This window comes from Rhamphochromis sp. 'chilingali', assembly GCF_963969265.1.
Source record: "Rhamphochromis sp. 'chilingali' genome assembly, chromosome: 11".
In the NCBI taxonomy this organism is placed as follows: Eukaryota; Metazoa; Chordata; class Actinopteri; order Cichliformes; family Cichlidae; genus Rhamphochromis; species Rhamphochromis sp. 'chilingali'.
In genome coordinates, this window is record NC_137938.1 from 1,535,864 (window position 1) to 1,551,200 (window position 15,337).

Below are 15,337 nucleotides of genomic sequence, written 5' to 3' on the forward strand. Positions count from 1 at the left end.
GGCTCCCCGGGTGAGGTCAACTGTGACCCTGCTGGCTCCTGCACCCGTCTCAGTTCCTCGGGTGGGAGCGGCAGAGGTCCAGCTAGCTTCTGCACCTACACCGGCCCCCAGGGTAAAGGCAGCCAGAGCCCAGCTCGTCCCTGCACCTGTATCTGTTCCTCGGGTGGGGATGGCTGGTGTTCGGCCAGGCCCAGCACCCATTCCTGTTCCCCGGAGGAGAGCAGCCAAGAGTCAGTCACCTGCTCAATCACCAGTTCAACTACCTGCTGTTCCACTATCACTACAACCACAACTACAACTTGCACTTCTGTCCATAGCACAGTCATTAGCTCAGTTATCAGCCCAGTTCCCTGTTTGGTCACCAGCTCAGTCTCTAGTTCAGTTAGCTCAGTCACCAGCCGAGTTAATAGCTCAGCAACCCGTTCAGACACTGCCAACCTCAGCTGGAAGTCTTTGTGAGCTTTCTCCGCCAGCTGAGGACTGCGTGGTGTTGACAAACTTTGGACAGACTGTTTGCCCTGCACAGCCCCAGCCGTTGCATCCCAAGCCGACTGCGTGCCCTGTGCAGCTACAGTTAGCGTCCCCTCAGCCAGAAGTCTCTGCATCTGTTCTCGCTGGGGGTTCAGGCGAACCTCTGCAGGCTCTCCTCGTCTCCGCTGGGGGTTCAGGGGAACCTCTCCAGCCTCTCCTTGTCTCCGCTGGGGGTTCAGGGGAACCTCTCCGACCTCTCCTCGTCTCCGCTGGGGGTTCAGGGGAACCTCTCTGGCCTCTCCTAGTCTCCGCTGGGGGTTCAGGGGAACCTCTCCGGCCTCTCCTAGTCTCCGCTGGGGGTTCAGGGGAACCTCTCCGGCCTCTCCTCGTCTCCGCTGGGGGTTCAGGGGAACCTCTCCGGCACCTCCTCGTCTCCGCTGGCGGCTCTGGTCAGCCCGGCCAGTACCTCCTCGTCTCTGCTGGTGGCTCTGGTCAGCCCGGCCAGCACCTCCTCGTCTCGGCTGGCGGCTCTGGTCAGCCCGGCCAGCACCTCCTCGTCTCCACTGGAGGGTCCGAGGGGCCCGTTCAGCCACCTGTCTCTGCTGGAGGGTCTGAGGGGCCCGTTTAGCCACCTGTCTCTGCTGGAGGGTCCGAGGGGCCCGTTCAGCCACCAGCTGCTCCACCAGCGGCCTCATCCACGTTTGAAGCAGCCGTGTCTCCGCCCACGCCGTCGCCTGGTCCGGCTTCGGCTTCATCCGAGTCTTCATCCTCGTCTGGTCCCGCCTCGGCCTCTGCCTCTGCTACGCCTGGTCCAGCCCCCGCTTCACCTGGTCCGGCTCCGTCATCGCCTTCGCCTGGTCCGGCTCCGTCGCCTGTGGCTGCCACGCCACCGTCTGGTCCTGTGCCCACCAAGCCTCAACCAGTACGCCCGACGCTCTGTAGCCGCCGCCGTCTTCCACGCGGCCGGCCTCCGGACCCGCTCTGCCGCCGCCGTCTTCCACGCGGCCGGCCTCCGGATCTGTTCTGCTGCCACTGCCACTTTTCACGTGGCCGGCCCCCGGAACAGCTGAACTATGAACGTTTGTGCTGTCGCTCCCCGGGTTGACCTTCTGACCTCTTTGGACATTTGCCTCCCTGTTTTGAACTGTTTTTGTGTCTTTGGGGACTCAGTTTTGGTTCATGCTCCTCGTCTTTTGTTTGGTTTCGTTCCCTCCGTCCTGGTCCCCCGCCTCCCGCCCTGGGTGGGTTTTTTTCTGTTTGTCTTGTGTTTTGGTTCTCGGGTTTGGGCTGCCCTTGAGGGGGGGGGGGGGGGGGGGGGGGGGGGGTGATGTCATGGTCCTGGGCCATGTTGGCCCAGTATTCTTAGCTTTTGTGTGTTTTGTATTTTGTTCCCTATTTATGCCTTGGTTCCTAGGTTATTTAGTTAAGATGTTCCTTATTTGGTTACCTCCTGTGTGCCCCTGTGTATCTGTGAGCCCTCGTCTCTCCTTGTGTTTTATTCCATGTTTTCCCCAGCCCGTTATGTCTGTGTTCTCCCCGTGCTCTCTCCTCCTGTCTGAACCTCCGTGTACTTCCTGTTTTACTTTGACAGTCTCTCGTCAGTATGCGTCATGTTGTGTTCACTCCTGCCCTGTCTCGTTATGGTTATCTGTGTCAGCTATGTTCCCCGTGTGTTCCCACTTCCCTGGTTAACCCTCTGTGTATTTATGTCTGCGTCTCCCTCAGTTCGGTGTCGTGTTCTCCCTCATCCATGGCCGTGTGTTTCTCTGTGTGTTACGTTATAGTTTCCCGGTTTAATTTCTATGGTTCTGCTCTCCAGCAATAAAGCTGTGAATTTTGAGTTCATTCCTGCCTCTGTGAGTTTGCGATTGGGTCCTCATTCAGCCTGCACACAGACGAATCATGACACTAACACTGGAATATTTCTAACATTTTCAGTTATTTTCCAGTGTTAGAAAATCAGCACTGCTCAGTGTTAGCCATTGTTAATCTTCAAAACTGACTAGGTCACTTTTAAACATATAACACTGTCAAAAGTGTTAATTTAACACTCAACAGTGTTGTATTTAACACTCAGAGGTGTGGACCCATATAGACACTCTCGTGTTAATTTAACACTGGAGATTTTGCTGTGCATGCTGTTCGCTTCAGCATGCAGGCTGCATGGTCCTGCGTGCCGGCCGTCTGCCCAGCTGCCTCTGAGCCAGGGGTGGAGCGTGGGGGTGGCTTACTGGGCTTAAGCCCGGGTTGTTTTGTCAGAAGCCCGGGGTCTTTTGGAGTGTAATTTTTTCATAGTTAGATGCCTGGCTGACAACTGTATAAAACAAAAACTACACACAATATTCGAAGCATATAGTGCACACTGTGGGAATTTACGACTGTGCGTGAATCCCCCCTGATATTGGTATGATCCGAGCTCAGGCACTAAGCGACTGAGCGAGGGGGCGGGGCAGCTGCCGCCTGTGAATGCGCTGTTGGAGAAACGGAGCCAGCCATGCTAAGGAGAGCTTAAGTTTGAGCAGGTACCAAAGCAAATCATTCGTACCGTACAAATAATGTAAATATGACGGTGCATCACGAAAGATTGATATCAAACTGATCACTTGACCCATGTTACGTTACTTGCTCTGCAAGTGAATCAACAAATGGCGAAATGAAAAGCCGAACAAATGCTTTTTTGTTTTTTTAGAGAGTCTTAGCTTACATGTGTTTATTTCATATTTTCAGTTCTTACCCTCCCTGACTAAATCGATTTCAGTTATGTACTGAAATATAAGAATGGACATTAGAGGGTTCTTTCAAAGAAAAAACTCAGGTAAATGTTATTTTATATATTATGCTTTGCATGTTGTTCAGTATATTTCAATTCAATTCAATTCAATTTTATTTATATAGCGCCAAATCACAACATACGTCGCCTCAAGGCGCTTCATAGATACAGAGAAAAACCCAACAATCATATGACCCCCTATGAGCAAGCACTTTGGCAACAGTGGGAAGGAAAAACTCCCTTTTAACAGGAAGAAACCTCCGGCAGAACCAGGCTCAGGGAGGGGCGGGGCCATCTGCTGTGATTGGTTGGGGTGAGAGAAGGAAGACAGGATAAAAGACATGCTGTGAAAGAGAGACAGAGATTAATAACAGGTATGATTCAATGCAGAGAGGTCTGTTAACACATAGTGAGTGAGAAAGGTGACTGGAAAGGAAAAACTCAATGCATCATGGGAATCCCCCGGCAGCCTACGTCTATTGCAGCATAACTAAGGGAGGATTCAGGGTCACCTGGTCCAGCCCTAACTATATGCTTTAGCAAAAAGGAAAGTTTGAAGCCTAATCTTAAAAGTAGAGATAGTGTCTGTCTCCTGAATCCAAACTGGAAGCTGGTTCCACAGAAGAGGGGCCTGAAAACTGAAGGCTCTGCCTCCCATTCTACTTTTAAATACTCTAGGAACAACAAGTAGGCCTGCAGAGCGAGAGCGAAGTGCTCTAATAGGGTGATATGGTACTACAAGGTCATTAAGATAAGATGGGGCCTGATTATTTAAGACCTTGTATGTGAGGAGCAGGATTTTGAATTCAATTCTGGATTTAACAGGAAGCCAATGAAGGGAAGCCAAAACAGGAGAAATCTGCTCTGTCTTTCTAGTCCCTGTCAGGACTCTTGCTGCAGCATTTTGGATTAGCTGAAGGCTTTTCAGGGAGTTTTTTGGACTTCCTGATAATAATGAATTACAGTCGTCCAGCCTGGAAGTAATAAATGCATGAACTAGTTTTTCAGCATCACTTTGAGACAGGATATTTCTAACTTTAGAGATGTTGCGCAAATGGAAGAACGCTGTCTTACATATTTGTTTAATATGTGCGTTGAAGGACATGTCCTGGTCAAAATGACTCCAAGGTTCCTCACAGCGTTACTGGAGGCCAAGGTAATGCCATCCAGAGTAAGAATCTGCTTAGATACCATATTTCTAGGCTTTTCAGGGCCGAGTACAATAACCTCAGTTTTATCTGAATTAAGAAGCAGAAAGTTAGCGGCCATCCAGGTCTTTATGTCTTTAAGACATTCCTGCAGTTTAACTCATTGGTGTGTGTTATCTGGCTTCATGGACAGATAGAGCTGGGTGTCATCTGCATAGCAGTGTAAATGTATGCTATGTCTTCTAATGATAGGCCTACTGCCTAAGGGAAGCATGTATAATGTAAACAGAATTGGTCCTAGCACTGAACCCTGTGGAACTCCATAATTAACTTCAGTGTGTGAAGAGGACTCTCCATTTACATGAACAAATTGGAGTCTATTAGATAGATATGATACAAACCACTGCAGTGCAGTACCTGTAATACCTACAGCATGTTCTAATCGCTCTAATAGGATATTATGGTCGACAGTATCGAATGCTGCACTGAGGTCTAGCAGGGCAAGCACAGAGATGAGTCCACTGTCAGAGGCCATAAGAAGATCATTTGTAACCTTCACTAAAGCTGTTTCTGTGCTGTGATGAGCTCTGAAACCTGACTGAAACTCTTCAAATAAACCTCTGCAGATGATCTGTTAGCTGTTTGACAACTACTCTTTCAAGGATGTTTGATATAAAGGAAGGTTGGAGATTGGCCTATAATTAGCTAAGACTGCTGGGTCTAGAGATGCTTTTTGAGTAAAGGTTTAACTACAGCTAGCTTGAAGGCCTGTGGTACATAGCCGATCATTAGAGATAGGTTGATCATATTTAAGATCGAAGAATTAATTAATGGCAGGACTTCTTTGAGCAGTTTTGTAGGAATGGGGTCTAAAAGACACGTTGATGGTTTGGAGGAAGTAATTATTGAAGTTAACTCAGAAAGATCAATTGGAGAAAAAGAGTCTAACTTAACATCAATGGTACTAAGAGTAGCTGTAGATAATATTACATCTGTGGGACGATTACTGGTAATTTTTTCTCTAATGATAAGAATTTTATTTGTGAAGAAGTTCATGAAGTCATTACTAGTTAACGTTAAAGGGATGGTTGGCTCAAAAGAGCTCTGACTTTTTGTCAGCCTGGCTACAGTGCTGAAGAGAAACCTGGGGTTGTTCTTATTTTCTTCAATCAGTGATGAATAGTAAGATGTTCTGGCTTTGCGGAGCGCTTTCTTATAAAGCAGCAAACTATTTCTCCAGGCTAAATAATGATCCTCTAAATTTGTGACACGCCATTTCCTCTCCAGATTACGAGTCATCTGCTTTAGGCTACGTGTTTGAGAATTATACCACGGAGTCAGGTACTTCTGATTAGAGACCTTAGTTTTCACAGGAGCTACAGTATCCAGAGTCGTACGTAGTGAGGAGGTGAAATTATTAACAAGATAATCGACCTCTGTTGGGGTAGCGTTGAGATAGCTGCTCTGCTCTGTGTTGGTACAGGGCATTGAAGATGATAACAGTGGGTGGATTATATTCTTAAACTTAGTTACAGCGCTTTCAGAAAGACATCTACTTTGATAAAGTCTACTCTCCACCGCTGTGTAATCAATTATTGTAAATGTAAATGTTATCAGGAAATGATCAGACAGGAGAGGGTTTTCAGGAAACACTGTTAAATGTTCAGTTTCTATGCCATATGTTAAAACAAGATCTAGAGTGTGATTAAAGTGGTGGGTGGGTTCTTTTACATTTTGAGAGAAACCAATTGAGTCTAATAACAGATTAAATGCCATGTTGAGGCTGTCATTTTTAGCATCTACATGGATGTTAAAATCACCCACAATAATTATTTTATCTGAGCTCAGAACTAAATTAGATATAAAGTCTGAGAAATCAGACAGAAACTCTGTGTAAGGCCCAGGTGGACCATAGATGATAACAAGTAAGACTGGTTTCTGAGTTTCACAGCTGGGGTGGACGAGGCTAAGCATCAGGCTTTCAAATGAATTAAAAGTCTGTCTTGGTCTTTCATTGATTAATAGGCTGGTGTGAAAAATTGCTGCCACACCGCCCCCTCGGCCTGTGCTTCGAGATTTCTGGTAGTTAGAATGACTCGGGGGTGTTGATTCATTTAAACTAACATAATCATCCTGCTGCAACCAGGTTTCTGTAAGGCAGAGCAAATCAATTTGTTGATCAATTATTAAGTCATGTACTAACAGAGACTTGGAGGAGAGAGACCTAATATTTAATAATCCACATTTCACTGTTTTACTCTTTGGTTCAGATGTGGATACTGTATTGTTCTTTCTTTGTAATTGTTTATGTTTAAGTTGTTTGTTGCTGGTTTTTAGTTTGTTTTTTGTCTGTTTGGGAGCTGACACAGTCTCTATGGAGATCGGTTTTTGGGGGGGGTAGCAGGAGGAGAGAAGCTGCAGAGAGGCGTGTAAGACTGCAACTCTGCTTCCTGGTCCCAACTCTGGATAGTCATATTTTGGGGGGTTTAATAAATTTGTCCATATTTCTAGAAATGAGAGCTGCTCCATCCAAAGTGGGATGGATGCCGTCTCTCCTAACAAGACCAGGTTTCCTCCAGAAGGTTTGCCAATTATCTATGAAGCCCACATCGTTTCTGGGACACCACTCAGACAGCCAGCAATTTAAGGAGAACATGCGGCTAAACATGTCACTCCTGGTCTGATTGGGGAGGGGACCAGAGGAAACTACAGAGTCCCACATTGTTTTGGCAAAGTTGCACACCGATTCAATATTGATTTTAGTGACCTCCGATTGGCGTAACCGGGTGTCATTACTGCCGACGTGAATTATGATCTTACTGAATTTACGTTTACCCTTAGCCAGCAGTTTTAAATTTCCTTCAATGTCGCCTGCTCTGGCCCCTGGAAGACAATTGACTATGGTTGCCGGTGTCTCTAGCTTCACATGTCTGAGAACAGAATCACCAATTACCAGAGTTTGACCCCCGGCAGGTGTGTCGCCGAGTGGGGAAAAACGGTTAGACACATGAACGGGTTGGTGGTGTACCTGGGGCTTCTGTTTAGGACTATGCTTCCTCCTCACCGTGACCCAGCCACCCTCTTTCCCCAGCTGCTTGGGGTCTGCCGGGGAACAGCTAGCGGGACCTATGCTATCTTGGGTGAATAAGGGTGCGAAGCCGAGTCTCCAATTCAGTAATCCTGGCCTCCAGAGCTGCAAATATGCTACATTTGTTACAGATATCATTACTGCTAAAGGAGGCCGAGGAGTAACTAAACATCTGACACAATGAGCAAGAAAGTGCAGGAGGGACAGGTGAAGTAGCCATGGTGCTAACGAGTCGGCTACGAGCTAAGCTAAGCTAGCGAAACAGTACAGAGACAGTGAGTGAATACTTTGGCTATAAATTAGGTAGTGAGTACACAGAAAGTGTGCTTCGGATGAAGCACGTGAAGATTATACTATGAAAGAAGAATGTATTTAAAAGTTGTTAATTAAATTGCAAATAAGCAAATAAGCTACTCAGAAACACCACTGTGTTTGAGCAGGAACAGGAAGTGATACTCTACCGCAGAGCGAGCGAACACCAAGTGACAGCGCCACCAATTTTATTTTATAAATAAAATTGAATTGAATTGAATTGAAATATACTGAACAACATGCAAAACGAGGGATTTCAGTACACAGCAGTATATTCACATTTGTAACCAGATATTTACATACACTTTAGGGAGAAAACATAAAACATTTTTAATATACAACATCAATTTAGAGTAAACTTTTGTTTTAGATAAATATTGAAATATCTTTTGAATTAGTTAAATGTCAGAATAAAGAGAGAGAGAGCTTTCTGTTTTTTATCACTTTGATCAAATTTAGGAGTACATATACACTAAGTTTGTTAATTAATAAGAAACTCCAGACGATTCCATTCTGAGCTGAAGAAGCTTCTGATAGGTTAGTAGAGTCCATGTGAGTAAATTGGTGGCACAGCTGTGGATGCATATAAGGCAAAACACAGAGCCTGTTTCTGTGACATGGGAAAATCAAGAGATGTCAACCAAAACACCAGGAAAAGAATTGTGGAGCTCCATAAGTGTGGCTCAGTTTGAATACAATTTGGTGCCATTTGCAATTAAGAAATACAGATAGTTTCTCTCTTTACTCTTAAAGTTAACAAATGTGTTTTTTATATTTATCAATCTAAAAAAATAAACATTTAGTCTGATTTGATGTTACAATTAAAAAAGTGTTTTGATCTGAAGAGTTTGTAAATATCTGTATATTTGATGATTGTCAGCACAAAGAGGGAGAGGAACAGAGAGGGATGGAGAATGAGGACAGAACAGAGATGAACAAGAGCAGGTGAGACACACATGTTAGTCAAATGGTCGTTTACCAAAAGTATCACCGTATCATAGGTACTCATGTATCTCGTACCTAGTGTTTCTTTTTAGGTTTGCTATTTTTCAAATTCTATATTTATTAAGTTCTGCAGGCTTGTTTGCACAACAAGGCTAAATAATTATATAAACTTTTCTCAATCTAAATATTGTACTTTGGTAGAATTAAAAAATAAGTGTAGTGCAGGTCTATGATGATTTTCAGTGCTACTATCATCTAGTTCTGATTCTGGTTCTGTCTTGGTTAAGTCCTCAGTAGTCCTGATTTTGAACTGTTGCAGTCCTGTTTTAATTCTGGATCAGTTCTGGGTCTGGTTGAATTGGGGTTTAGTCCCTGGGTCTTGATACAGCCCCGACTTTATTCTGCCTTGCTGCTTAATTAAAAAACTAGTATAAGGTGTCCTGCACATGTGATATATATTTTTCCCTATATGAAGTCATTCTTTTTTGAACAAAACTCAAAACAGAGCCTATTAATCTTTCAGTCATTTCTAAACCCGCCCCCCAAAAAAAAAATCCCACATGCATACTACCCTTCAGGGCTAAGCCCCGGGTGTTTCAAATGTCTGGCTCCGCCTGTGCTTTGAGCGCCGGCTCACTTCCACTCCTGCTGCGCCTCCGCTGCTTGCCATATGGGTGGCCATCAGGCCAGCTCCCGGCCTGATGACCGCCAGAGTGGACACTTCCCCGTCGCTGGGCCGGGGCATGGGGCGCCGATGGTCCGGGCCGATTCCCTCGCCTGCTCGTTACAGCAACCGTGTGATTATTGTAAGAATAAATGATGCGGCGAAGCATGAAAATGCCATCGGGTCTGCCGTGGTGGCGATCTTTTTTTTTTTTTTTTTTTGTTAATCTTAAGTGCACGCAAACCAGTAAACAAATTAAAACAAATAATGTTGATAAACTATAATACAAAAATTACAATTAAAATTCTCAACAACAAAAACAATTGGTAAAAATATAATTCATATGTAAAAAACTTAATACCGTATTTCCCGGACTACAAAGCACACCTGAATATTAGCCGCACAAGCTAAAATACGGGGAAAAACCTGTTTTGTACATACATTAGCCGCACCTGACTAAAAGCCGCAGGTCTTTCAATGTTGACTTATCATATGTAAGAGAATACAGGGAGTGCAGAATTATTAGGCAAGTTGTATTTTTGAGGAATAATTTTAATATTGACCAACAACCATGTTCTCAATGAACCCAAAAAACTCATTAATATCAAAGCTGAATGTTTTTGGAAGTAGTTTTTAGTTTGTTTTTAGTTTTAGCTATTTTAGGGGGATATCTGTGTGTGCAGGTGACTATTACTGTGCATAATTATTAGGCAACTTAACAAAAAACAAATATATACCCATTTCAATTATTTATTTTTACCAGTGAAACCAATATAACATCTCCACATTCACAAATATACATTTCTGACATTCAAAAACAAAACAAAAACAAATCAGCGACCAATATAGCCACCTTTCTTTGCAAGGACACTCAAAAGCCTGCCATCCATGGATTCTGTCAGTGTTTTGATCTGTTCACCATCAATATTGCGTGCAGCAGCAACCACAGCCTCCCAGACACTGTTCAGAGAGGTGTACTGATTTCCCTCCTTGTAATGTTCACATTTGATGATGGACCACAGGTTCTCAATGGGGTTCAGATCAGGTGAACAAGGAGGCCATGTCATTAGTTTTTCTTCTTTTATACCCTTTCTTGCCAGCCACGCTGTGGAGTACTTGGGCGCGTGTGATGGAGCATTGTCCTGCATGAAAATCATGTTTTTCTTGAAGGATGCAGACTTCTTCCTGTACCACTGCTTGAAGAAGGTGTCTTCCAGAAACTGGCAGTAGGACTGGGAGTTGAGCTTGACTCCATCCTCAACCCGAAAAGGCCCCACAAGCTCATCTTTGATGATACCAGCCCAAACCAGTACTCCACCTTCACCTTGCTGGTGTCTGAGTCGGACTGGAGCTCTCTGCTAGGGCTGCTCAATTATGGCAAAAATGATAATCACGATTATTTTCACTGAAATTGAGATCACGATTATTTGACGATATTTATTTAACTCTTTAAGACCTACTATAGAACCAAGTCCACCAGAGGTTATATTATTTTTTTTACATGCTGTAGTGCCATTTGTGGGAGCATTTCAAGTTGCTATACATCAATACAACTGTTATAGCCCATATTTTAATAATATGTATGCATTAAGTCCATAGTAATTACATAAATTGCAAAAAAGTGCAATAAACTACAAAAAAAATTGAAAATTGCTTTTGTTTTGTTTACATATATTTCTACTTGGAGAAATTAAAGAGGCTTATCCCTCAAAACTTTAAATACAATAAAGTTGCAAAAAATAGTTTCCCACCACAGGAAATTTATTTTGAGTGTCTTCATAGTTTTATTTTGGAGATACAGCAATTTTTATATACTGCAGGAAAAACAAAAAACAATCCTATGATGCAAATTTGCAAAGAAAACAGCAGGTGCATCATTTCACTGTGGGAAGTGTTATGAACAGCTGATGGATCGGCAAAGCGTGTTTCTGGAATATTATGTTTTTGTTCCTGCAAGCGCTTTTTATGCAATTTTTGCAAAGCTATATGTGGAACGAAACCGTGACCGAGGACAAGCTGATGGCATAAGATGTAAGTACAACTCCTCCGGTTTCATATGCAAAACAAATTATTGCGCTAGCTTACATGGTTCAGGTTCTACAGGGATTTAAAAATAGTTACGCAAAACGGAGCGTGCAGCTCTGACCGGCTTTAACCCTGATGCACCCGCCAGGGGGAGAGCGGCGGGGTCGGGGGATGCGGGTCCCCTGCGGAGGGAGGGAGGGAGGGAGGGAGGAGGTTGGGGTCGCAAGATCCCCCGAGGGGATGGGATGGGATGGGAGGGCGGGGTCGGGGTCGGGGGATGCGGGTCCCCCGCGGAGGGAGGGAGGAGGTTGGGGTCGCGAGATCCCCCCCGAGGGGATGGGATGGGATGGGATGGCGGGCTCGGGGGGGGGGGGGTGCGGGTCCCCCGCCGAGGGAGGGAGGGAGGAGGTTGGGGTCGCGAGATCCCCCCCCCGAGGGGATGGGATGGGGATGGGATGGGAGGGGATGGGATGGCGGGCTCGGGGGGGGGGGGATGCGGGTCCCCCGCCGAGGGAGGGAGGGAGGAGGTTGGGGTCGCGAGATCCCCCCCCCCCCGAGGGGATGGGATGGGATGGGATTGGAGAGAGAGAGAGAGAGAGAGAGCGCGAGCGAGAGAGAGAGAGAGAGAGAGAGACGTGAGTTTGACAGAGACCACACGTGCAAGCGTGGACGATAAAGTCTTGTAAAAAGGTGGTCGAGAAACACCCCGGCGAAAGCACAGCGCGTCGCCATCGCCATCGCATTTGGCGTACGCTGCGTGGTCGGCTCCGGTGGCTCCGTTGTTGCGACCGGCCACGTTTCGCTATCGAGGGCTAGGGGTCGAGGAAGACCAAGAGCAGCGGCGGCGGCGGCAGCAGCAGCAGCAGCAGCAGCAACAGGAGAACTTGGAGGAGGACGAGAGCGAGGAAGAGGAGCAAGAGGCCGAGGGGGACGACAACGACGACCCGACGGCCCGAACGCTCGCAGACGAGGAGGAGGAGAGCCACTCGGAGGATCAGGAGGACAAAAACGATGGGGTGGCAGACCATAGGTATTTCGGGGAAGAGGATCGCGGTTACGAAATGGCGTCGCAACTCTGCCAGGACGGCGGCTCGCAAGGCGAGTCGAACCGCCGAGAGGGAGAAGAAGAAGAAGCAGGCGCCGACCCACCGGGGCGGGGGACTCGGGAGATTTGGCAAGAGGACGACGCCGGCCGCGCTGCAGGTGGCGTTCATGATCCTGGGCGCGATCGCGGCCGTGGCGCTGTCGGTGAAACTCGCGACGCGGATGTAGCCGACGATTACGACTACGACGATGACGAAGAAGACAAAGACTATGAAGAAGAAGAAGAAGAAGAAGAAGAAGACGTCCTCGCCGATGATGATGATGAAGAAGAAGAAAAAGAAGAAGACAAAGACTATGAAGAAGAAGAAGAAGAAGAAGACAAAGACTATGAAGAAGAAGAAGAAGAAGAAGAAGAAGAAGACAAATGTCGTGTCCAAATTCATGGGCTGCATTCTCCTGAGGCCGCATTTGTAGACCGATTACGTCACAGCGACGCGCCGAAGGCTGTCCAAATTCGTAGACCCCTCCGAATGCAGCCGACAAATGCGTGCTCCTTTTTCCGAATTTGAAGGATGGGTCGGGTGTGTCCTTCGTGGCCCACCATATCCCAGAATTCATAGCGCGGCCCAGCCAAGCTCCAGTTTCCGGCTAATGGCGGCCGCTACTAAGTTTTAAAAATTACTCTTATTAATCTTTCTGGGTCACGAAATAAACTTTTAACATATTTTCAGGCGAGAAAGTAGCTGTGTAAACATCAAATATCTGCTCGGTTTATCAAGATATCGCATCTTTGCTAAAGTGCTTCGACGTTTTCGGAGACGTCTGCTACCCACCAGCTCGATAGCTAGCCGGGAGCTCGAGGGTTACTGATGCGGCCGAGAATGGCACAACTCCCGGCACATCATTTTCAGATCACCGCGGACTTTCGCTGCTCGGGTTAAACGTTGTCAGCCGGTGATCAGCTGTGATCAGCTGATCACGGGGCCGGGGTTAAAAGAGAGACGCCACCCACCTGTTCGCCGCTCAGACATCATTCTCTTCGTGTCAGGAGCTCCGAAACTCTGCCGACGTCAGTCTCCGCCTGATTCAGCAACCGTGAGTGATTATCCCTTCAATCCTTTTTCTCTTCCCGGCTCCGCTCGCTCTCTGTCGGTAACGACCGTTCCGAAGCCACGCTTCGTGCACTGATCGTTACTAGAATAACTGCGTGCCTGCTCCAAACCCACCGCTAGCCTTCGCCGCGCTTGGGTCTAGCCAGCACGCCACACGGGCACGCCGAATTACTGTGTGTAACCCGCCCGGCCGTGACAAACGTAATATATAAGTCACTTAGACAACCTAAAAATGTTATTGTTGGGCTTTTTTCAGTGTTTTGTTTGTTCGTGAGTAAATCGGTTTGGCTGAGATTAAAGTTATTAGATTAGATAAAATAAAACTTTATTAATCCCCTGGGTGGGTTCCTCCTTGGTTTTTACACAGCTGACTAAACGTCAAACAGAAAACTGATTAAACAGAAAACTGATTAAACAGAAGTGTGAGATGGCCGAGAGTTTACTCCAGTGTCCTGTTATATTTTAGACAGCAAGGAGCAGACGGCTGAGTTTATTAAACTCCACCGAGACAGCGGTGACGCTAATCAGAAGGCTAGACCGTCCAATTTCACGGCCGTTTACTTCCGGCCTACCCGATCTTCTGAGGACCCGGCCCACGTAGACCGCGAAGGCCGGGTCCTCAGGAGAATGCAGCCCATGAATTTGGACACGACCAAAGACTATGAAGAAGAAGAAGAAGAAGACGTCCTCGCCGATGATGATGATGATGAAGAAGAAGAAAAAGAAGAAGACAAAGACTATGAAGAAGAAGAAGAAGAAGAAGACAAAGCCTATGAAGAAGAAGAAGAAGAAGAAGACGTCCTCGCCGATGATGATGATGAAGAAGAAGAAGAAGACGTCCTCACTGATGATGATGATGAAGAAGAAGAAGACGTCCTCGCTGATGATTATAACGATGACGATGAAGAAGACAAAGACTATGAAGAAGAAGAAGAAGAATTAGAAGAAGAAGAATTAGAAGAAGAAGAATTAGAATTAGAAGAAGAAGACGACGACCTCGACCCGCCGGGACGAGGCCCCACCGAAGAGGCCGTGGCGGCGGCGCGAGACGAGGCCTCCGCGTTCATGGCCTACTTCCCGCCGGAGATAGAGGACTCGGTGATCGCCATGACCAACCTGGAAGCGGGCAGGCGCAGGCCCGCCATCGACGGATGGAAGCCCATGGGCCGCGTCGAGTTCCGAGCCTACGTGGGGCTGCTCGTGCTCGCCGGCGTGTACAGGTCCCGGGGAGAGGCCTGCGAGAGCCTGTGGGACGCCGAGAGCGGCAGGTCCGTGTTCAGAGCCACGATGCCGCTCAAGACCTTTCGAGCCTACTCGAGCGCGCTGCGCTTCGACGACAGGGAGACCAGAAGGGCCGGGCGAGGCGAGGGCGATAGCTACGACAAACTGGCCCCCATCAGAGCCGTGTGGGACGAGTGGTGCGCGAGGTTGCCCGCCATGTACCGCCCGGGACCGGAGGTCACCGTCGACGAGAGACTGGTGCCGTTCAGAGGTACGTACTACGTGGTGTGTGTGTGTGTGTGTGTGTGACTGGGGGAAGAGAGGAGGAATAGGAGCGGGAATGGCAAAAACAGGCTAGCTCGCTCTGTTGTATACTCGTGTTGAGTTCCGCGTTTGTGCTGCTTTCGCATGACTCTTTATGTCTTCCACGCTTGCAAGCAAGCAAGCGCGTTCTCTGTCAAACTCACGTCTCTTCTCCTTGCGTTTCTGCCCCAATCTCCCCCACACTTTCCCACATCTCTCCATCTCTCTCTCTCT

General features: G+C 47.0%; 1 protein-coding gene across 1 annotated transcript in view; it reads left to right on the forward strand.

Moving 5' to 3' along the window:
- The first annotated feature begins 14,303 nt into the window (after positions 1-14,303).
- Positions 14,304-15,337, forward strand: part of LOC308405644 (piggyBac transposable element-derived protein 4-like) — a 2,835-nt gene continuing 1,801 nt past the window's right edge. Inside the window, exon 1 of the mRNA XM_080896343.1 lies at positions 14,304-15,071. Within this exon, the coding sequence (XP_080752469.1) occupies positions 14,645-15,071 (427 nt within the window). The 5' untranslated portion in view covers positions 14,304-14,644. The remainder of the gene's footprint in view (positions 15,072-15,337) is intronic.